General features: G+C 47.4%; 1 protein-coding gene across 1 annotated transcript in view; it reads left to right on the top strand.

Annotated features, from left to right (window-relative positions):
• The window catches only part of malrd1 (MAM and LDL receptor class A domain containing 1), a 408,505-nt gene that overhangs the window by 18,565 nt on the left and 365,347 nt on the right, over positions 1-24,593 (top strand). The window contains exons 2-3 of the mRNA XM_085987833.1: positions 4,285-4,372; positions 22,214-22,393. Of these exons, the coding sequence (XP_085843959.1) occupies positions 4,285-4,372; positions 22,214-22,393 (268 nt within the window). The remainder of the gene's footprint in view (positions 1-4,284; positions 4,373-22,213; positions 22,394-24,593) is intronic.

Below are 24,593 nucleotides of genomic sequence, written 5' to 3'. Positions count from 1 at the left end.
GGCTTATACATTAAATAGATAAACTGGATTACTGCCACACATCTGGGAGTGACTCCAAGGAAATTCCTGGCACTAGAAAAATGCCAGAGGGACAAGGGTTAGCACGTAACAACAAGGGTAAGCAGCAGCAGATGAGTGTGAGGTTGCATGCTAAGAGTGCACGTGGTGTGTTTGAGTTAAATTGAAAGAGAAAAGGAAGGGATGATCCAAAACACAAAATGCTGTGGTCCCTCTGTCTACCAGTGAGGTTGATTGCTACCTCCTCCATTGGTGTCAGGATTTGCGGTGTAGTGGGACCTTCTCTTGTTCTTGTACTCGCCCTTCGATATTGTGTCAGCTTGTCCTGCAAGAAGAGTAGAGTTTGCCCTGTTGAAGGGATTTGAAAATGCATCGGCATCTTGGCATAATGTACATACTGTGAGGAAGAAGCAAGTGTGGGCAAGGTCAGGGAGCAGTTGAGAGGGCAGATCTTGAGGTTTTGAGTGCAAGCAGAAGCAGATGTAATGATTGGAGGTGAGGCATGGGAAGCAGTGGAGGGGAGGATTGATAGTACCTGTATTGGGGCTAAGGTGGGATGATGCAGGGCTGTTGAAAAGTAAGAGATGTTTAATCGTTCCATCATTGCCGGCTGTGCTTTCAGCTGTGTAGGCCCTAAGCTCTGAAATTCCCTCCCTAAACCTCTCCACCTCTCTATCTCTCTCTCCTTCTTTAAGACACTCCTTAAAACCTACTTCTTTGACCAGGATTTTGGTCATCTGACCTAATTCTCCTTATGTGGCTCAGTGTCGAATTTTGTTTGATAACATTTCTGTGAAGCGCCTTGGGACATTTTACTATGTTAAAGGAGCTATATAAATGCAAGTTGTTGTTGTGAGATGGGAGCCGTACCATGACAATCCTTGTCAAGTTTTCCTCTTGCACTACAGCCAGTTCCTTGGAACAGTGCTGCTGGCATTCACCTGCACTGCCAGCTCTTTCCATTACTGCTGGCTAACTTCACAGAGCAGCCATCGCTCATTGGAGGAGAAGAGATCCTCCACCCTATTGCTCACTTGCTCTATGAGCACCTCCATGACTACATCAGAGATACATGGGGCCTTGGACGATGTCATGCTGCGTTCTCTTCAGACACTTTGGCCTAGAAATTCAGTATAGCCACGTTTGGGGCGCTACAGCCGGGCGGCCGCTAAAGTTTGCACCCGGCGCAACTTCGCGCCACCTTCACCGATATTCAGTGGCATCGCCCCAAGAGGTTGCTGCTGCGCTAAAGCAGGCGATGCACGACTATCATTAGGCGCTAAGCCGGCGATCCGGGGCGCTAACACCGAGGACGGGCGCAGCGCAGGTGCGGCGAGTTGCTCAATGAAGGCAGACACGCTGGTGCCGGTCAGCTCTTAAAGGGGAAGGGTCAACTTGTTTGGCTGCCATGCCCTGCACACTGCAGCCCTGAAGCAAGGCCTGACCAATGCTGGTTCATCAGTTCTACGCCCTCAACCATGGGGAAGCCCGCTATTCTTCCAAAGCCAATTGCACGCTCTTGCTGCTTGTCCAGGGTCATGGGGAAGGAGATGTACTGACGTCTCCTTCTGAAAAGGGCATTGTTCACCTGGCGGATGCAGCAATGTACCGCGAACTGGGAGATGTTGGCAATGTCCCCAGTAGCGGATTGGAAGGAGCCAGTGGCATCAAAGTTGAGAGCCACCGTCACCTTCACTGCCACTGACAGAGACGTCCTGCTCCTCAGCTGTGGCTGCAGATATCTGGGAAGCAGGTGGCAGATCTCAGTGACCACCTCCCTTCTGAATCGCATCCTCCGAACACACTGCTCCTCAGACATGTTCAGATATGAGAACTGTTGGCGGTATACCCAGGGTGGGTAAGGCCTCCTGTGCCGACGCCTGTTGGCCAATCTCCGTCTGGCCATGACTGGCACTCTCTCACGGCATCTCTGATCCCTTTGAATGCAATGCAGAAAGCCAACGTTTCCACCCATTGCTGCCCCCACTATATGTGGCGACTCAAGGCTATGGCACTGAAAGTGAAATCCAAGTGCAAAGCTCTGGCCTGAAGCCACAAGTACCTGTGCAAGCGCTGAGTCAAAGCAGAAAGCTCTCTGCCTTTGTCTCTCTCCAAATATCCATCTCTCACACAGAGGGATTGGCACAAAATGGCTGCCACTTATACTGCAGGAGGAGTCCCCTTTAAATAGCGCCCCCCGTGCCCTGCAGCGACTGGGAACCGTTCCCCTCTACCAGTCGCTGGGGGCGCCAGGCGCAAAGAAGGGCGGCGCCACTGAATTTCCGGTTCGGGGCGCACAAAGGGCGTTGCACGATGAAATGACGTCAGGATCTGCGCGCGCAGCTGAGCGCGTGCAAAGGCTTTGCGCCGCCGCTAAATCTTTACTGAAGTTGGGGAGAGGCGCAGATCGCGCTGCGCCCGGCCGCTAGCCGCCTAGCGCCCCACATCTCCTCCTCCTAAGGCGCTAGCGGCTGGCGCAAACAACTGAATTTCTAGGCCTTTCTCTCCATTGACCACCTTTGAAAAGTTCACTTACCCTTGAAGAGGATGCCGACTGCTTTTAATTAGCGGCTGCCTTGGCAATATTTTCTACCCACTCAATCGGCGAGCTTTCTATAAGGAGCGCGGTTAGCGCCGGAAGTGGGTCTGTCAGTGTGAATGATGCTTGACAGTGAAAATTGATTGGGTTTTCCACTGACTCCATCAGGCAGGCAGAGTGGACGCCCTGCTCACCACTCGCTAAATATTTTTTGGAAACGCAAATCACCCTCTAGTAATCAAGTAACCGTTGAGTAAAAGTCAATGGGCTGGATTTTCATTGAGGAGGTGGGTAGGAGGCGGGACTACAACTTTTTGTAGTCCCGCCTCCATTGAGTTCTAGCCAACCCATATGATTTTGACTTAATTGACCTTGTTGAGCCCGCCCAGCGGGCTCAGCAGGCCAATTAAGGGCCACCCGGCAACAGGTGACATCACAGATTGAAATTTCATCTGTCAAGACCTTTTGACAGATGAAATATCAGCGTTTCACAGCTGTTTGAAGCTGTCAAACACTGACAATCTGTACTCCAAGTTAATTTCTTTCTCTCAGGATGATTTAGAGATCTCCCCGGAACAGAAAGCAGAGGCTGCAAATTTTGACAGCTGGCGGCCATTCTGCTTTCTGTGCCGGTGAGATGAGGGACTCCTGAGACCTGAAGGAAGGAAGGCTGTAAAGGTAAGAAAAGGTTAGTAGAACTTCTTTAAACACTTTACACTTACCTCTGCACTCATGCACCCATCACTCACCTGAACACCGGACACCTTGACCCCTCCAAGCCCTTCATCCCGACGGCCCAGCTCGCTAACTTGTCGTGGTTTGGAGCCGTCGGGAATCCCACATTTCAACAATGAAAATAAGGATTAGGCTAAAAACTGCCTGTTAACTACCTGTTAACAGGCAGTTAATTGGCACTAATCCCCTTCCCGCCTCGGGGAAGCAGGTCCCAGTACGGGGCGGGTACCCGCCTCCTTTGAAACTGGCATGGAGGCGGGTTGGGGACGGGATGGGATTGGGACCCCCGATTTTGGGATTTTAACCCCCCACACGCCTCCAATCCCGACTCCACGGCCCAATGAAAATCCAGCCCAATGAATCTTACAATAATGAAGAACAGCGATTTACTGCAGCTCCCTGCTTGTCATTGGGAGAAATATCTGTGCCAACAATATAACTGGTTTGTGATATCTCACAAGTGCATACTAGGGTAAGTGCTCTAGATGCTCACCAGTTAACTAGGATTTCAGAAGTTAACTACTTATGAGCCATCTATTTCCCTCTTTTTTTAATGAGACACTTGGATGAAATGCCAAAGGGTTGAAAAGAATAGGAGACAAGAGAAAATAAATCAAGCAGTGGTTAGGTGCTGCCAAGCTCGTATGTAAAAGCTTGTAGATGTTGGAGGAAGTGAAGACTGATGGAGGTTAGGATTTACACAATTGAGGGTTTATGACAATACTACAGCTATAACAGAGGAAATCACCTCCCTCCATTATTGTGAAGATTGTCAAATTTGACAAACTGAATTAATATAGATCATAGTCAGTCAGAAAAGTAAAATTTATAGAGATCTCTTTTTTTCAATTGATTAATGAATGTATCTCTTTATAGTAAGATTTGGTAGTTGTAAATGAACAATGCATTCCCATGACTGATATAATAACATAGAAAAGTTGGTATCTGGATTAGTATAAGGATGATGTTTCTGTTTGTGTGTTTTGTAACAGATATTAATCGAAGGTACTGTGGGAGATAACTTAGGAGGAGACATTGGAATTGATGACCTGTCCTTCATGGATTGTGCTCTCTATAATGGTGAGTGTATTATTTATTGTTCAATTATAGAAGTAGTTTCATTGGCATTTATTAACATTGAGGATTTGACCTCCTTTTAGTGCCCCTTGCACTGTTACTCTTAGAACTGAAAGATAATATTGGAAAGAACATAACTGCAGTCTGGCGAAAGGGAGCGGGCAATATGCCATCATTCATTGTATGGTTAATGGTCAAGGAATTTATATCCCGAATAGAGACAGTGGGTAGAAAGATTGTATTTAATGCCACATAAAGCTAAAGGAAGAGTTAAGCATGGACATTGCACAATATTTCAAAAAGTAGGGTTGTTAGAAAATAAGATGTATCAATCGAAAAACCAAAACCAGATAAAACAACAACAATTTATTGCAGTTAATTGTCCCAAGGCACTTCATAGAAGAGTAATCAGACAAAAATTGACATCCAGCCAAAAGGTATTAGGGCTAATGACTAAAAACATGGTCAAAGAAGTGGGTTTTAAGGAGCATCTTAAAGGAGGATGCAGGGGGAAAAGGCAGAGAGGTTTCGGGAAGGAATTCCAGAGCTTAGGGTCCAGACAGCAGAAGAAAGTGGAGGATGTAGCATTCCCCCAGAGGCCAGAGTTGGAGGAATGCAGAGTTCCTGGAGGGTTGTAGGGCTGAAGAAGGTTACAGAGATAGGAGGAGCGAGGCCATGGAAAGATTTGAACACCAGGATGAGAATTTTAAAATTGAGGCATTGGTGGACTGGGAGCCATTGTAGGTTAGTGAGCATAGGGCTGATGGGTGAACGGGAAACATAGAAACATAGAAGATAGGAGCAGAAGTAGGCCATTCGGCCCCTCGAGCCTGCTCCGCCATTCAATGAGATCATGGCTGATCATCCAAACCCAGTACCCTGTCCCTGCCTTCTCCCCATATCCCTTGATCCCTTTAGCCTTAAGAAATATATCTAACTCCCTCTTGAATATATTTAATGAATTGGCCTCAACTGCCTTCTGTGGTAGAGAATTCCACAGGTTCACCACTCTCTGGGTGAAGAAATTCCTCCTCATCTCAGTCCTAAATGGCTTACCCCTTATGTTTAGACTGTGGCCCCTGGTTCTGGACTCCCCGCCATCAGGAACATCCTTCCTGTGTCTAGTCTGTCTAGTCCTGTTAGAATTTTATAAGTTTCAATGAGATCCCCTCTCATTCTTCTAAACTCCAGCAAGTATAAGTCCAATTGACCCAATCTCTCCTTAGACGTCATTCCTGCCATCCCAGGTATCAGTCTGGTGAATCTTCGCTGCACTCCCTCCATGGCAAGAACATCCTTCCTCAGATAAGGCGACCAAAACTGCACACAATACTCAAGGTGTGGTCTCACCAAGACCCTGTACAACTGCAGAAAGACATCCTTGCTCCTGTACTCGAATCCTCTCGCTACAAAGGCCAACATACCATTTGCCTTCTTAACCGCCTGCTGCACCTGTATGCTTACCTTCAGCGACTGGTGCACAAGGACACCCAGGTCTCGTTGCACTTCCCCTTCTCCCAATCTATTGCCGTTCAGATAATAATCTGCCTTCCTGTTTTTGCCACCGAAGTGGATAACCTCGCATTTATACTGCATTTGCCATGCATCTACCCAATCAACAACCTGTCCTAATCATCCTGGAGTTTCTCGGCATCCTCCTCATAGCACACATGCCCACCCAGCTTTGTGTTGTCTGCAAACTTGGAGATATTGGCCTAGAAATTCGGTGGGCTGCGCCACCAGTTAGCGCCTAAAGAGAGCACTCAGTGGCTTTAGCGCCACTGGCCACGCCTCCCGCGAAATTTAGCGGGGCGCTAATGGTGGTGTTAGCCTGTAGCGCTGCGCCGCCACCGATGACATCATCGGTGTGCGCAGCGCCCCGCTACCGCCCCGAACGCAATATTGGGTCACGCCCCCCCCCCCGTAGCGCCGGTCGCAATTCGCGACCGGTTCAGGGGGGCCTACCTGTGGCAGTAGTGGCGGAAATTAAAGGGGAGGTGCGGGGCGGCCATTTTTATCGCTGGCCGCCTGCCAGCACCTCCTCGCGCCACCCTCCCCAGCCTCCTAGCCGGCACTGCCCGGGCAGTGCCAGCTGTGTCCCAAGACCCCGGCACGTCTCCTCGGTGCCGGGCTCTTTTGCTGGCACTCGCGATCAGAGATCGTGCTGGTGCAGGTCCCTCCCCTTTAAGAAGGGGTGGAAGGCATGCAGTACCGCAGCGTGCCGTGCTGCAGTGTGTGGCGCTGCGGCACGTTGCGCTGCGATATTCAGTTTCAGCGTCCCAAGAGGGACGCAGGGCGCCTCGAGCAGCGCCCGCTTCCGTTTGGGGCGTTGAAACTGAATATCCCGCTGGCACTCCCGGCTCCTTCCGGGGCGGGACTTCTGGCGCCCAGGCGAACTTGGTGCCCCAAATGGGGCGCCACCGAATTTTTAGCCCATTACATCTAGTTCCCTCATCTAGATCATTAGTATATATTGTGAATAGCTGGGGTCCAAGGACCGATCCCTGCGGTACCCGACTAGTCACTGCCTACTGTTGAGTCTGAGTGTTCCAGATATGCTTAATATAAATCACGGGACACAGACAACAAGAATAACTAAAACAGGTCTTTACTAATCGAAGGTCAGGGCTGAACTGCTTAGCAAATTACTACACAGAGTTTATATACCGGTGTGGTCACCACCGGTACTACAATATACAGTAGCCAAGAGAAAGTAGTCCATCTCTTAAGGTAGTCTCTTAAGGTGGTACAGGTTACATACACAACAATTCCTCCCTTTTTAGCTTAACAGTATACATCCCAATTTAAACATAACATGGATAACATATATACAACTTCATGCAAATCTGTTCAAAGATTCAGTCTCTGAGGAGGCGGATAACATATATACAACTTCATGCAAATCTGTTCAAAGATTCAGTCTCTGAGGAGGCCTCCTGATCCGAGATGGATAACGCCTTTCAGGGGTCTCCGGTTCTCGTTGCTGGGGTGACTCATCTAGTTGATCTCTTATGGATTGGACATCATCAGATACATTGGCGTCTGAGGTAGATGCTTCAGGTTGACTAACTTCTTCCACTGGTGTCTCTGTCGCAGTCATGGGTTCGACCCTTGTTCTCGATTCTACAAGTTGGTCAGCATGACGTCGTATTACGTTTTCACCAATATCTACCGTGTACATCAGGGGTCCTTGTCTGGCACGAATTTTTCCAGATTGCCATTTCTCATTCTTATAGTCCCGGGCTAACACTGGTTGTCCTATTTCGAAACTCCGAGTGGTCTTGTTATTTATATGCTGGAACTGTTTGTTTTCTACTTCCCTCCGCACATTTGGTTTTAACAAGTCCAACCTGGACCACAACCTCCTGTTATAGAACATCATGGCAGGGCTTTGATTTGTCACTGCATGAGTGGCGTTTCGATATGCCATTAGGAAATTGTCCACCTTGTGTTGTAGTGGAATCTGCTCTTCGCTCATGGCCTTTATCACCTTTTTCAACGTTTGTACAAATCTCTCGGCCAACCCATTTGTAGCCGGATGATATGGGGCAGAGGTATAATGTTTCACCCCATTCTTCTTCATGAATTTCTGGAATTCATCTGACACGAACTGCGGTCCGTTGTCTGAACATATTCGTTCTGGCAATCCATTTCTTGCGAATATCGTTCTTAGCACTGCGATCGTCTTTTCCGAGGTAGTGGTCGCCATCTTAATCACTTCTGGCCATTTAGAATGTGCGTCTACCGCAATTAAAAACATGGAGTCCATGAATGGACCTGCGAAGTCAATATGTACACGTTGCCATGGGGTTGAAGGCCATTCCCATGGATGCAGCGGTGCAATTGGAGGTGCATTTTGAACTTTTTGGCACCCTGAGCAGCTTTTAGTCAGATCCTCTATTTGTTGGTCGATGCCTGGCCACCACACATAAGCCCTAGCAAGGCTTTTCATCTTGACTCCCCCCAGATGACCTTCATGCAGTTCCTTTAGAACTCTCTCCCTTAATTTAGGAGGAATAATCACCCGTGTTCCATACATCAATGTTCCTTGACAGACGGACAGCTGTTCTCGTCTGGCTGAGAATGCCGGTAACAGTGGTTCACCATGAGCTGGCCATCCTTTCACTGTCAATTCGTAGACCCGAGACAGTGTCGGGTCGTTCCTGGTTTCTCTTTCAATACTTGCATTGGTGACTGGTAAACATTCGATGATGGTCGAGTGAAATAACTCAACAGGGTCAACTGTCGGTGCCTCTTCCGCTGTAGGTAGTGGCAGGCGCGACAGCCCATCAGCATTACCATGTTGCTTTGTACCTTTGAATTCGATCTGATATTGATGTGCCCCTAGGAAAAGGGGCCATCTCTGGAGCCTCTGCGCTGTCATCACCGAAACACCCTTCTTAGGGTTAAAAATGGAAACCAACGGCTGGTGGTCTGTCAGCAGCGTAAACTTTTGCCCTTGCAGGTAATGATTAAATTTTCCTACTCCCCACACAAGGCTGAGAGCCTCCCTATCTATCTGAGCATAGTTGCGCTCAGCGGAGGTCAATGATCTGGATGCGAATGCGACTGGTCTTTCCAAGCCATTTGGCAACTTATGTGAGAGCACTGCCCCAATACCATATGGAGAAGCATCACAAGCTAACCGAATAGGCAGCGTTGGGTTAAAGTGAGCCAACACTTCCTTAGAGGTGATCAATGCGTTGCCTTTGTGAAAGGCCCGCTTACAGTCCTCGCTCCACTTCCATGGCACTCCCTTCTGCAAAAGAGCGTTCAGCGGGTGTAGCACTGTGGATAAATTTGGCAGAAACTTATGGTAATAGTTAATCAACCCTAGGAACGACCTCAACTGGGATACATTCTCCGGAGCGGGAGCCTTCACAACAGCTTCGATCTTGTCAGGTGAATTGTGAAGCCCCTCCTGGTCAATGACGTGACCACAGTACGATATTTGCTTCTGAAAGAACTCACATTTCTGGTGATTAACTCGAAGTCCATATTCTTTCAATCTGTTGAGCACCTGTTCCAAATTTGCAAGGTGTTCCTCATCATCATTTCCTGTAATCAGAATGTCGTCCAGGTAACATTGTGTGCCTGGAATTCCCTGTAATACCTGCTCCATGGCCCTTTGCCAAATCGCTGGAGCCGATGCCACTCCAAAAACCAGTCTATTATACCGATATAAGCCCTTACGCGTGTTGATCGTGAGATACTGGCGTGACGCTTCATCAACTTCCATCTGTAAATACGCCTGCGCCAGGTCTATCTTGGTGAAGTGTTTCCCACCAGCCAACGAAGCGAAGATATCTTCAATCCGTGGAAGCGGATATTGCACTGTGTGAAGCACCGGATTAACAGTGATCTTGAAATCGCCACAGATGCGAACCTTCCCCGGTTCCCCCGGTTTGTTACTCGATGAACGCTTCATGACGGGAACAATGGGCGTGGCCCATTCACTCCAGTCCACCTTTGACAGTACTCCGGAACGTTCTAGTCCTTCCAGTTCAGCTTCCACAGCAGGTCGTATCGCATAAGGTACCGGTCTGGCTTTGAAAAATTTCGGGTTTGCATGTTCTTCAACTTTGATGTTTGCCGTAATTCCTTTCAGTGTTCCCAGTCCCTGCTGGAACACCTCTTTAGCATCGTCCAATATTCTGGACAGTCGTTTAGGTTTGACATCTTCCTTTTTGCCGGAATCTACAGTTAGTGCTTTTAAGGAATGCCAGTCCATATTTATTCTCCTGATCCATTCCCGTCCCAGTAATGGTGGACCTCCCTCAGGTAACACATACAAGTCCATTCCTCGGCTTTCTTTATCCTTGTGGACCACCTTTACCTTTATCTTTCCAATGGGGTATACTCTTTGCCCCGTGTATGTTTTCAAAACAATCTCCGTATCCCTTAAGGGAATGTGTGGAAATAACCTTTTGTAATCTTGCTTATTCATGACCGTCAATGCCGATCCAGTGTCCAATTCCATCTTCACTTGGACTCCTGCTATCTGAAGTGTGACCCAGATAGTTTGGTGGTCTGCTGTGTTACCCACATTATGTATTCTTAGACAACCCAGTTCCTTACTGCTGGAGTCTGAATCCGTCTTCTGTTCATCCGAACTGCTCTCTGTCACCTTGTGTACCTTTTTGCACTTTTCCTGCGGTGACTTTTTGCTGCTGGTCTTCTTACCTGACTGGCATACTTTAGCTATGTGACCGAGCTTGCCACATTTTCTGCATTCCTGATTTTTGAACCAGCACTGGTTCTGATCGTGCGTTGTCCTTCCGCAACGATAACACTTTACTGCACCCAATGCCATTTGATTGGTGCTGAGTTCCGATGACCTTAGTTGCATTTCCGCGGTGCCTCTTGCTGCGGCTTCGTGCGATGCTGCAATGGTGACAGCTTTCTCAAGCGTAAGGTCCTTTTCTTCTAGCAGACGCTTTTGTGTTCCTTCTTTTAATAATCCACACATGAATTTATCTCTCAGAGCATCTGCTAGTCCTGTACCAAACTGACAGTACTTTGATAGCTTACGCAGTTCAATTAAAAATTCAGCGTTGCTTTCCTCTTTCAGCTGCGTTCTGCTGTAAAATTTAAATCGTTCCGCTATCATCAGCGGCGTGGGGTTTAAATGTTCTTGCAGGATCGTAGCAATTTTCACGAAAGTCTGATCCGCCGGTTTATCTGGTGTTATCAGATGCTTCAATAACCCGTACGTCTTTGCCCCCATTGAGTTTAATAATGTTATTGCTTTCTTATCATCTGGTACTTCATTTGCTGTACAATAAACTCCAATGCGTTCTACATACGTGGTCCAATCTTCAACATCACTGTCAAAAGCAGTGATGTTACCGTGTTTAGGCATCCTTGAATTTTTATTTTTATTTTCCCAAGATGGCGGCTTCCCGCGCTTGGCGGCTTTTCCCGCACTTGTCTTCTTCCCCCGCCGACTACAATGGTGGCTTCCCGCGCTTGGCGGCTTTTCCCGCGCTTGTCTTCTTCCCCCGTTGGCTACAATGGCTCTGACCGCGCTGTTGCCGTTCTCGCCTCCCAGCGGTTCTTACTTTCCCCCGACGCTGCTTTTGCTCGCCCGCGGTTCTCGTGGCCTCAATGCTTCCCTCATTGCTGCGCTTCTCAGCCCCAATTGCAGCCCAGCCCTTTACACCGGCTGCGGTCAAGTTCTCCGCGGTTCTCGTGGCCTTAACGCTGCCCTTGTCGCTGCGCCTCTCGGCCCCGATTGCAGCCCGGTCCTTTTCACCGGCCACGGTCGAGTTCTCCGCCCTTTTTCCTCCGGTTTCCCTCCCCTTCTCCACTGACAACGCGGCCGACTTTCTGCCCGTGTCACTAGATCGGCTTACCCACCACCGTGGTAGAAGGATGATCACTGCCTGTCGCTGATGGAGGACTTCATGGTCAGTAATTTCCCCGGGTTCTCGATGCCTCCCGTGCGAATGCGGTGCTCGGCAGGGTGATGAGGGCGGATGCCTCTTCTCGACGCCCGTTCTGGGGACGAAGCTGCCTTGGATGCAAACTGCCGCAGGGTAAGATCGGACTCGTCGCCACTGTTGAGTCTGAGTGTTCCAGATATGCTTAATATAAATCACGGGACACAGACAACAAGAATAACTAAAACAGGTCTTTACTAATCGAAGGTCAGGGCTGAACTGCTTAGCAAATTACTACACAGAGTTTATATACCGGTGTGGTCACCACCGGTACTACAATATACAGTAGCCAAGAGAAAGTAGTCCATCTCTTAAGGTAGTCTCTTAAGGTGGTACAGGTTACATACACAACACCTACCACTCGGAAAAAGACCCGTTTATTCCAACTCTTTGCTTCCTGTCTGCCAACCAGTTCTCTATCCAAGTCAGTACCTTGCCCCCAGGTGCAATGTGGTCAGAAGCAGCATAAAAATAAAGATAGAAAGCCACTGTCAAAGTAATTTCTACAAAGGTATTTTTACATATATTAATTTTGTATAAGCCATACTAATTGCATTTTCTGCTAGTAGTGATCTGCCAATTATTAATGGATAAGCTTTAGTGATTACATCCTACCACTAATTCTTCAGTGTGGATGTCATGATGGATCAATGACATAATGGCCCGTAATTTCCGGTAGGAGGCTTCCTGTGTGCAGATGCCTCCTATCGGGAAAAAATCTACGCCCTAACCTGAGGACTCCCGAGGTGTGGCCATTTCCGATCCTGGGCCTGTCCACAGTTGAAATGCGCAGGGCCCAGGTATCCCAGGGGCGCAGGCAATTCGCAAGTGTCTCTGGGACCACGTGGGCCAGGCGAGCCAATGGGAGAAGGGAATCTCCCTTCATACTTTTGACAGATAGACCTGTCAAAAGTACGAATGGAGATCACCCTAAAAGCACATCAAAACATTAAATACATTTTTAAAAAACCATCACGTTTTTAAAATGAGTTAAAATTACATTAAATTAAATATTTTAAACAAAAATTTAATTTTTTGAAAAAAATAATTAAAGTTTTTTACAGGGCTAAAAATAAACTTACCGTTTTTAAAAGTATTTTTTAAATTATAAATGAGTGAAAAAAAAATATTTTTTTTACTTTTTTAAACTCTTATGCTGGTAAAAGCAGGCCTTACACCTGCTTTTTTTTTACCAGGCGTAAGATTTTTAAGTGATTTCAGCGGGCGGAGGTTCTGCAGGAAGCGGAACTCTCCACCCACAGAGGCCCTTCTCCAGGGCAGGTGGAGGATCTGTCAAGACCATTCGTGACAGACCGGAAATGCCGGTTTTCAGCGTATGCGCTTCGCATGCCTGAAACTGGCATTTCCGATGTCCCTACGGGTGGGTACACAGCGCGTACCCACCCGTAGGGATCGAAAAATACAGGCCAATGACATTAAGCACACTGGCCATCACAGGCCTGCCAGGACCATTGCTTCCAGCAAAGAATATTATAATAGTACCCCCATTGTGAATTTCACAGTATATACCACAAATTATTCCCTCCTCAACGTTTCTCCACTTCTGGTTTTGCCAGCCATATGCTTCCCACCAAAAAAGGTTGAGTGCAGGATCCACTCTTGGACCTCTTCCGATTAACTGACTCTTAGGAAGTACAGAACTGCAGTCTAGAGCCATCCTCTGGTATCCATCGCCCTTTTCCCCAGTAGGGGAAATAGGGAACTGGCCCCTGCTCTTTCCACAATATTGCACCTGAGACAGGATTAGCTGCTTGCTATGGTGAAGTTGTATGCCATCACACTGCCACAACCTGGAGTCACTTCAAGACTGAGACACATCTTCCTATGACCGTTCTTATTGTCTATTTTTCAGCTGTCAATTATCCTTCATTAACCTATTGCCATTCAATACTGTATTGTAACCCATAAAGTTACAGATCCAATCTGTACATTTGGGGCTAGAAATTTATTATAACCCAGGAATGGACGGTATCATTAGAAAAGTTGGAGAATTAGTGGCAAGTGCTAATGCTTTAGACTGCACGCAAAATTCATTCTCACTGCTCAAAGAAATGATTGGAGCATTAATTCAAGTCTTTAAGCCCAAGCTCATTGGCGTTACGCTCAAAGGGTGGACCAATATCAGGTGCAGTCTAATTTCAAGTCATGATGCCACAGGCTTTTTCCAATTTTTAAAGGGGAGGATCATTGATGCTGCAGAACCTCATTCTCAGCATTGCTGGCTGTGCAGCTGCCTCAGCAAGCTGCAGCAGGTCAAGAAGAACGAGCTGGAGGACTGAAGCAACTGTAGTCATGGCAGACCCATGCCCCAGGGAGAAAGCCTGCAGATTCAGTGATCAAGCATGGGAGGCGTTGGTGTTTGCTGTGGCGAGACGGAGGGCGGTGCTCTACCCAGCAAGTGGCAGGAGGCCCTCGCTGCAAGTTCTCCACACCATGTGGAGGGAGGTAGCGCAGCATGTCTCGGGCAGCACTGTGGTCCCCAGGAACCACACAAAATGCAGGAAGAAATTTAACGACCTCACTCGGGAGGTCAGGGTGAGTCAATGCTTCAACAAATGCTACATGCCATCATCTGAACCACAGTCTTCACACACTGCCCAAAGCACCACCCCCCCCCAGCACACACTCATCAACAATTTCCACCTAACAACACTCACACCCACATCGCACACCTTGCACACAATGACAACTATTCAACTATGGCAGGCACATCACCCAAATAAATTGCTCCACACTCACTCACACACTTTCCTTTCTCTTGCAGGCCAAGGTGGCTCACAACAGGAGGGAGCAGGAGCGCACAGGCAGAGGACAAGCCGACACCCAACCACTGTCTGTGTTGGAGAATAGAGTACTACAAATCATAGGGCGCCAGGTGGTGGGCGCCTTGGCCACCGGCATCATTGATGATGTTCATCCCTACTCCTTCTTCTCACATCCCACGTCCCCCTCACCCCACAAGCGTTTCGCACTTTCCAGCTAATCATGCTGTAGCATGCATTTCTCCCTTCCTGCACCCTCCCCTCACCTTAACCCGACTCTTGTGCCTTTATGCTTTCAGATAATCAGCAAGCACCTGAGCAACCTGTCCCTGAGGGCTCCGTAGAGAGCGAGGCAGGAGAAGAGGAGGAGGAAGAACACACAGCGTCACTGCATGTCTCATCCATAGGCACCAACTCAGATACTGGCACTACGCATTCTTTAGAGGCTAGCATAGTAGCGAGATCTGCACAGGATAAGGCACCAGGGATGAGTGGGCTGCAGCAAGGCCAGGGGGAAAGGGTAGCTCGGGGGCCAGCTCCCCAGAGGGCGAGTTCGCGCACAAGTTCTGCTGCATAGGACCTAGATGAGGACCTCGATGGGGAGGCAATTAGAAGAAGGGTGATGGGCATGCACACGGAGATGATAGGTGCAATAAAAAGGGTTCCTGAGAGCCTCTCAGCAATGATAAGGAGCGTGGAGGAGTCCGCCTCCAACATTGCACAGAACTCTGCGAACACCATGGAGCCCATCATTTCCAGTCTGCAAATGATGGCGGACTCCCAGAGAGACCATGGCACCCAGACCTGATGCCATGTGTGATGGGCGATCTGGCAGCTTCCATTGCAGCATAGGCGGAAGTGACGCAACGTCTTAGTGCTGTAATGCAGTTTATGCTTGGTGGCATCCAATCTCAGACTGCTCTCATGTAGTCTCAGCCTGATGCCACGTAAGCTCTGACTGCTGCCATCGTGGCTGGGTCTACCACCGTCGACCGGGACTTTCACGGTGTCGCAGCAGCCCAGCAATCTGTGCTCCAACAGATTGCTAGGGATGCTGAGGTGCTGCCTCAGGGGAGTGGCAGTGGATCAGTGGAGCAGGAACCTGCTGTCCTCTCTCAGGATAGCAGCATTCCTGCTCCCACCACTGCCACTCCACCATTGCCCTTGTCGCTGCCTGCCATCCAGCCAGCCCAGACTACTGCCACCCATGCTGAGGTGGTGCAGTCTACAGCCGGGCCTTCCAGCTCCAGAGCTGGTCAAAGGCATCCTACAAGGCCATCTGAAGTCTCCCGCATGGACACTCAGCAACCTTCCACCCGCCATGCGGCAGCCACTGGGCTAACACTTCGTAGGGGCACTAAAGTAGGCAAAGGCACAGTAACGAGAGGCACTAAGATTGCACAAGGGTGAACAGCTAATATTTTTGTTGTAAATATGTGTTCAATGATTATTGATAAATTAGTTAATTCAGTTTGGATTATTTTGTGGTGTATCTCATAATCCAAACTGAATTAATAAATTTATCAATAATCATTGAACACATATTTACAACAAAAATTCTACAGATTCTGGAACAGTTCCCATGGATTGGAGGGTAGCTAATGTTACTCCAATATTCAAAAAAGGTGGTAGAGAGAAAACGGGGAATTATAGACCGGTAAGCCTGACATCGGTAGTGGGGAAAATGCTAGAGTCCATTATAAAAGATGTAATAGCAGAGCACTTGGATAACAGTGACAGGATCGGACAAAGTCAACATGGATATACAAAAGGTAAATCGTGCTTGACTAATCTACTGGAATTTTTTGAGGATGAAACTGGTAGAATAGATAAGGGAGAACCAGTGGATGTGGTGTATTTGGACTTTCAGAAGGCTTTCGATAAGGTCCCGCATAAGAGATTAGGGTGTAAAGTTAAAGCACATAGGATTGAGGGCAAGGTACTGACTTGGATAGAGGACTGGTTGGCAGACAGGAAGCAAAGAGTTGGAATAAACGGGTCTTTTTCCGAGTGGCAGGCAGTGACTAGTGGGGGACCGCAGGGATCGGTCCTAGGACCCCAGCTATTCACAATATATATTAATGATCTGGACGAGGGAACTAGATGTAATGTCTCCAAGTTTGCAGATGACACAAAGCTGGGTGGGCATGTGTGCTGTGAGGAGGATGCCGAGAAACTCCAGTCTGATTTGGACAGGTTGGGTGATTGGGCAGTTGCATGGCAGATGCAGTATAATGTGGATAAATGTGAGGTTATCCACTTTGGTGGCAAAAACAGGAAGGCAGATTATTATCTGAACAGCAATAGATTGGGAGAAGGGGAAGTGCAACAAGACCTGGGTGTCCTTGTGCACCAGTCGCTGAAGGTAAGCATGCAGGTGCAGCAGGCGGTTAAGAAGGCAAATGGTATGTTGGCCTTCCTAGCGAGAGGGTTCGAGTACAAGAACAAGGATGTCTTGCTGCAGTTGTACAGGGCCTTGGTGAGACCACACCTTGAGTATTGTGTGCAGTTTTGGTTGCCTTATCTGAGGAAGGATGTTCTTGCCATGGAGGGAGTGCAGCGAAGATTCACCAGACTGATACCTGGGATGGCAGGAATGACGTATGAGGAGAGATTGCGTCGATTGGGCTTATACTCGCTGGAGTTTAGAAGAATGAGAGGGGATCTCATTGAAACTTATAAAATTCTAACAGGACTAGACAGACTAGATGCAGTAAGGATGTTCCTGATGGTTGGGGAGTCCAGAACCGGGGGTCACAGTCTAAGGATAAGTGGTAAGCCATTTAGGACAGCGATGAGGAGGGATTTCTTCACCCAGAGAGTGGTGAACCTGTGGAATTCTCTACCACAGAAGGCAGTTGAGGCCAATTCATTAAATATATTCAAGAAGGAGTTAGATATATTTCTTAAGACTAAATGGATCAAGGGATATGGGGAGAAGGCAGGGACAGGGTTCTGAATTTGGATGATCAGCCATGATTTCATTGAATGGCGGAGCAGGCTTGAGGGGCCGAATGGCCTACTCCTGCTCCTGTCTTCTATGTTTCATTTCAGCTTTACGCTGTTATATTGCCTGCGACAGGCATGGAATGATGGGGATGTGCTGAGCAATGGAGATCTGAGGTTTAATTCATTCGAACCGCAGTCTGATGAGGCAATCATGGACCTCCCGTCTGGAAGGTCGATTGAATGGCTGCCTTCTCCCTCACTCCTGTTCTTCCTCCTCCTCGTCCTCCTTGTCGTCCTCCACCTCTCCCTCTTCCTCCTCTTCCTCCTCATCCTCCTCCTCCTCTCCCTCTTCCTCCTCCTGAGGTGGTCCCGCAATCCCTGGTGGCAAAGGCTGGGCCCTCATGATGGCCAGGTTGTGGAGCATGCAGCAGACCACGATGAAATGGGACACCCACTCAGCCAAATCCAGAGCGGTCAAGGCAGCAGAACCTTTGCTTCAGCAGCCCGATGGTCTTCTCAAAGATGTTCCTGTTGGCAGCATGGCTCTTGCCATGAATCAACTGAGCGGCCTGCCGGTGGCGCTGTCCAGGGAGAGTATAAATACTCGGGCACGGGCTCAGCTTGCGCAGGACATTCTTAACAGGAACTAGTGAAGGACACAACTAGACCTCCATGTTGTAAAACAGTTGATTAAAGCTTTGTTTAACGCTTAGACCAAGTGCCTAGTAGTTTTTTTACATCAACTCTCATTATATGAGTGCTGGGCAGGAATTTTGGTGTTCCGGAGGGGAGTCATGAGCCAGGTGGAGAGCGGATAGCCCTTGTCACCGAGCAGCCAGCCATGAGCTTGACGTGGTGGCTGGAAGAGTGCTGGCACACTGGTCTGGCGCAGAATGAAGGCATCGTGGCTGCTGCCAGGATAGCGGGCATTGACATTGAAGGTTCACTGTCTGTGGTTGCATAGCAACAGCACATTAAGTGAGTGGTAGCCTTTGTGGTTACGGAAGATCTCAGGATTGTTATGAGGTGCCCGCAAAGCCACGTGGGTGCAGTCAAAGGCGCACTACACCATGGGGAATGCCGCTAACCTAACAAAGTCATGTACACGCTCGTCCTGCTTCTCTCTGGTGATGGGGAAGGAGATGTAGTCCCTTCTCCTAATGTAGAGAGCCTCTGTGACCACCCGGATGCAGCGATGGACGGCGAACTGTGAGATGTTAGCTATGTCTCCTGTTGCAGACTGGAAGGATCTACTGGTGAAGAAATTGAGGGCGACAATGACCTTGACTGCTACTGTGAGAGCAGTGCGCACCCTGATCTGAGGCTGGAGGTCTTGTTGCAGGAGGTGACAGAGTTCTGTGACCACCTCCTTGGTGAAGCGGAGCCTTCTAATATACTGCTCCTCACTTAATTGAAGGTAGGAGAAGTGCACAGAGGGTTTGGCCTCCTGTTGAGAGCCCTGATAGCCCTCCTCCTCCCTCTGGGCACATGTTCCAGTCTTTCTCGCTGCATCTGCTCCCTCCACCATAGATCCTGGAGGGTGAGGTCAACTGCGAGTACAGCCCCCATTAATGTAATCAAGTGTAGCAATTTGAATTTTTTAAGAATAGATATAGGGGGAAAAATTTGGTATCGCCCCATTTGGGGCGCCATTATCGGCTGTGTGCAAAGTTTACCGCCTGGTGCTAATTATCGCCTCCGACAGCAAACTTGGCTTTTATTGCCCCTGGAGGTGATTGGAGCGCTAAATCAGGCGCTTCACACCTGTCTTAAGGTGCAAAGGCCGAGGAGCGATGCGTTACCTCACAGTGCTGGCGAAGCAAGGAAGGACAAATCAAAATAAACCTGCAAAGTGCTGCTCAGTACTCAAAACTCCTTCACACAGTGTTGAATCTCTCCAGAAGTCTCTCTCTCTCTCTCAGAATGCGTGGTGCAAAAATGTCACCGACAAAAAAAGGCAGGAAGCGGTCGCCTTTAAATAGCGCTCCCCTAGTCCCTTTCTGACAGCATAACGTTCCCCTCAACCTGTTGTTGCTAGCGGTAGGCAGTAAGGCAGGGGGCGCCACTCAATATCCCGTCCGGGGTGTTAACGGGGCATTGCGCACTCGACATCGCCGCGCCCGGGCACTAGTTGCTTTGCGCCCCATTAGCGCCCTCTTAAGGCGCTAACAGGAGGCGCAAACAACTGCATTTTTCCCCCATAGCTACTTTTTAGTTGCCACAACACTCCTCATACAAAATAACCTTGAAATTATTGAATTAAACTGTTGCACTACATGAAACTTTTCCACTGAAACTTGACTAACCTGACAGCTGTGAGTCATTACTCGTGATCCCTTTAAATAACGTCCCTGAAGCCAGCTTCCTGCTGCTTCACACCAGCACTCCCTGTCAGTGTTTACTCTAGGCACTAAGATAGGTGGCGGCAATCAATTTCGCAGATCAGGCGGTAAGTGAGCACTGCACACTCACTGACATCATGATCCAGCTGACGTTGAGGCTCCTGGCGATAACTATTAGCGGCAGCGCTATGGGGTGGGGGCGGGATTTAGCGTGTGGCGTGCGGTGTTGGATTCGCCTTGCCCCAGCGATAATGCTCTAGCTGCTGCCATCTGCTGCCGCTAACAGGAGGCGCTAATGTACCGAATTTTTCCCCATTGGTGCATGATTGTTACTTGACTCTCACAGAATAAAAAAAAGTCAAGATTAAAAAAACTCAGATTAATCAATTTACCACTTAATTAATGTTGAATGAAGGCATCATCATTATGTGTCCTATATTATAACATTTTTAAACTACATGGCTCTTTCATAATAATTTTTCCAAAACACAAATTGAAATCTATTTACTAATCTCTCATTAAACAAAAAATCTCCCAAGGAAATTTTTACCTCTTCTGCAATGTTTGCAAATGATTTTTAGTTTCAGACTTTGCTCATGCACGAGATTAAGGTTTGTGCTTTATATCACTTCAGCTGTCAGTCATTGTGAAGTGTGGACTGGTCTGGAACATGTGCTTCAAACATGACTGTGAATGTCAGAATGAAAATCAAGGTTTTAACCTTCAGTGTGGAATTAATAAGACGAGTATAATAAATATAAAGAACTGAGATGGCAGCAGTGAGAGAGAAGATCACTGAATCTGACACTATTCAGAGGCAGTTTGCAGGCCTTTGAAGAGCCTGTGTTATTCCATCAGCCACCTTGAGCTATTGGGTAATGTCTGGAACAGGCTGGAATGACAAAAATAACAACAAATTGCATTTATATGGCACCTTTAATGGACAAAAGAATCCCAATGCGCTTTACAAAGGCGTGAGGAAAATGTGCAGTGAGCCAAAAAGAAAAGATCAGGAGGGTGTCTAAAATTCTGGGGTTACTGTATCAAAACAAGCAGAGCAATTTTTAGAGTGAACCAGGTTTGCAACCCCATATAGAAACATAGAAACATAGAAGATAGGAGCAGGAGTAGGCCATTCGGCCCCTCGAGCCTGCTCTGCCATTCAATGAGATCATGGCTGATCATTCAAACTCAGTACCCTGTACCTGCCTTCTCCCCATATCCCTTGATACCTTTAGCTCTAAGAAATATATCTAACTCCTTCTTGAATATATTTAAAGACTTGGCCTCAACCGCCTTCTGTGGTAGAGAATTCCACAGGTTCACCACTCTCTGGGTGAAGAAATTCTTCCTCATCTCTGTCCTAAATGGCTTACCCCTTATCCTTAGACTATGACCCCTGGTTCTAGATTCTCCGACTATCGGGAACATTCTACCTGCATCTAGTTTGTCCAGACCTGTCAGAATTTTATAAGTTTCGATGAGATCCCCTCTCATTCTTCTAAACTCCGGCGAGTATAAGCCCAATCGACCCAATCTCTCCTCATACGTCATTCCTGCCATCCCAGGGATCAGCCTTGTGAATCTTCGCTGAACTCCTTCCATGGCAAGAACATCCTTCCTCAGATAAGGTGACCAAAACTGCACACAGTACTCAAGGTGTGGTCTCACCAAGGCCCTGTACAACTGCAGCAGGACATCCTTGCTCCTGTACTCAAACCCTTTCGCTATGAAGGCCAACATACCATTTGCCTTCTTCAGCGACTGATGCACAAGGACACCCAGGTCTCGTTGCACTTCCCCTTCTCCCAATCTATTGCCATTCAGATAATAGTCTGCCTTTCTGTTTTTGGCCAAAAAATCCAATGCCATGATACATTATAAATAAAAATGCTTAATTTTTGTCACACAGTCCCTGCAACACCTGTCTGTTTTCTTCCAACTCTCATCTTCTGGTATCAATAGAACACCGTTATGTTGAAAGTTAATATGAGTTCTCAACAAAGACATGTCAATGGTTTGTTGAAGAAGAACTCTAAGCGGATCACGGTTTTGCATGTATTACCGTGCTTCTCTTTTCACCTGGCATTGTTCAATGACTGCTCAGACTTGGTGACTGCCAGAAAGTTTAACGGTGTTCTTTATTCCAGAGCTAGAATTCTGAGATGTAGAAACAGAGAAAACAGAAACAGTAGTTAACAGATATCCAGTGTATGGCCAGGATAGGATGGGATTCAGAGGGGCGCGGAGGGGGCTTCTTTCTTCTATGCAGTTTACACATAAATCCATTTCAGAACCAGGATAACTGTAACTATCGATCTTGTTCAGGTGATTTACCAGCAGCAGTTCTAACAACACCTTCAGGACCACCACGACCTTCCACACTTCCGCCCAATAACTGCACAGTGAATGAATTTATTTGCAAAACGAACGGGGAGTGTGTTGACATCATCACGAAGTGTGATTTCAGGGAAGATTGTTCTGACAAGACAGATGAATTGCTCTGTGGTAAGCATTCCATTTGTTTTCTATACATAAATTATATACAGAAAGATAACATGGGAGAATTGAACAATAAAATGTTAACCTCAGAAAATGCATTTAAAATGGAGAGTTACAAAAATACAGATGATAGCAAAATAATATTTTGAGACAGAAATCAGATGATGTCCATATCAACAAATTCATCAGCACTTAGATTAATACTGTTGGAATCTCCTATATAAACCAGCTTACTATTTTTCCCTGTTATGAAAATTTGAATGTAAACAGGTTTTCCATACGATTTTTATTCTCTGCTCTTTCCCTTAGTCTCACACTGATTTTTATCTTTTTCTTTCTTGTTCCTTTCACTCTATTTGTCTTATTATTGTTACGTCCGTGTGTAATTGAGACACGGACTGCAGGAGTTGGTTATAACAGGTGTTTACTGAATGGAGACAAAACTGGAACTACTATACAAAGTTACTGCACAGGCTTATATACAGGGGTGGTCACTACTGGTACTGCAGTATACAGGGGCTGCAGAATATAGTTCCTTCTTCAAAGTACATACACTACAATTCCTCCCCTTTTAGCTAAACAGTACATAACATTCGATTAATAATTAAATAACATATTTACAATTACAGTTGCTATATACATTAGCTGAAGTTAAGCAATTATAAATTCAGTCTTTGAGGAGGCTTCCTGATTCTGTCCGGATAACGCCTCTTTGGGGTATCAGGTTCTTCTGGCAAAGTTGATTTGGGATCAACGTCGTTGTTTGGTTCGTCTGCTTCCAATATCACCGATTCTGAGGTAGATGCAATTGGTACTTCGGTTTCATCACCAGGTGTATTGGATCGTGGTGTGGATTTGACGTTTTCCAGTGACTCTAGAATCTGGTCAGCATGGCGTCTTACAATGCTCTCTCCAACGTCCACGGTATACATTAGAGGTCCTTGCCGTGTGCAGATCGTTCCTGGCTGCCATTTCTCTGTGCGGTAGTCCCGGGCCAAAACTGGTTGACCTACCTTAAACCTCCTGGTCGGCCTTTCATTCATATTCTGAAACTGCCTGTTCTCCACATCTCTTCTGATGTTTGGCTTAACCAAATCCAAGCGGCATCTTAGTCTTCGATTGAAGAACATCATGGCTGGAGTTTGGTTGGTAACCGCATGTATCCACCTTGTGTTGTAGGGGTATGTCTTCATTACACATTGCCTTGAAAGCCTTCTTGAATGTTTGAACGAACCTCTCAGCCAATCCATTGGTTGCTGGATGATATGGGGCGGATGTGTAATGCTTAACACCATTGTTCTTTAAGAACCTCCGGAACTCTTCAGACACAAACTGTGGTCCATTGTCGGAGCAAATCTGTTCAGGCAGCCCATTTCTGGCGAATATGGTTCGTAAGACTGTGATACTTTTTTCTGTGGTGGTTGAGGATATTTTTATTACCTCTGGCCACTTTGAATGTGCATCCACCGCAATTAAAAACATCGAGTCCATAAATGGACCAGCAAAATCAATGTGCACCCTTTGCCATGGAGATGAGGGCCACTCCCATGGATGTAGAGGGGCTTGTGGTGGGGCGTTTTGGACCTTCTGGCATCCTGTACAGCTCTTGGTCATCTCTTCGATTTCTCTATCAATTCCCGGCCACCACACAAACGCTCTGGCTAAGTTCTTCATTTTTACCCCTCCCAGATGACCCTCATGAAGCTCATTGAGCACTCTATCCTTCAATTTGGGTGGAATTACTACTCTGGATCCACACATCAAGGTTCCTCGGCACACTGACAGCTGTTCTCTTCTCGGCGAGAATGCTGGCAACAGTGGTTCGCCATGTGCTGGCCATCCCTTCACCATTAAATCATAGACCCTGGAGAGTGTCGGGTCATTTCGTGTTTCCTTTTCTATGTTTGCATTCGTCACAGGTAGACATTCGACTATGGTCGAGTGGAATATCTCCACAGGATCCACTGCAGGTGCTTCTTCCACTGTCGGCAACGGTAGGCGCGACAATCCATCAGCATTCCCATGCTGTTTAGTTCCTTTGCACTCGATGTCATATTGGTGTGCCCCTAGGAAAAGGGACCACCTCTGTAACCGTTGTGCTGTCATTATCGGGACGCCCTTCTGAGGGTTGAAAATGGAGACAAGAGGTTGATGATCAGTTAGTAGAGTAAATTTCTGACCGTGCAGGTAGTGATTGAACTTCTTC

The sequence above is a fragment of the Somniosus microcephalus genome, chromosome 5 (assembly GCF_052327205.1).
Source record: "Somniosus microcephalus isolate GS21.2 chromosome 5, FLI_Smic_1.0, whole genome shotgun sequence".
In the NCBI taxonomy this organism is placed as follows: domain Eukaryota; kingdom Metazoa; phylum Chordata; class Chondrichthyes; order Squaliformes; family Somniosidae; genus Somniosus; species Somniosus microcephalus.
Note: the sequence above shows the minus strand (reverse complement) of the source record. Positions and strands in the feature narration are given on the sequence as shown.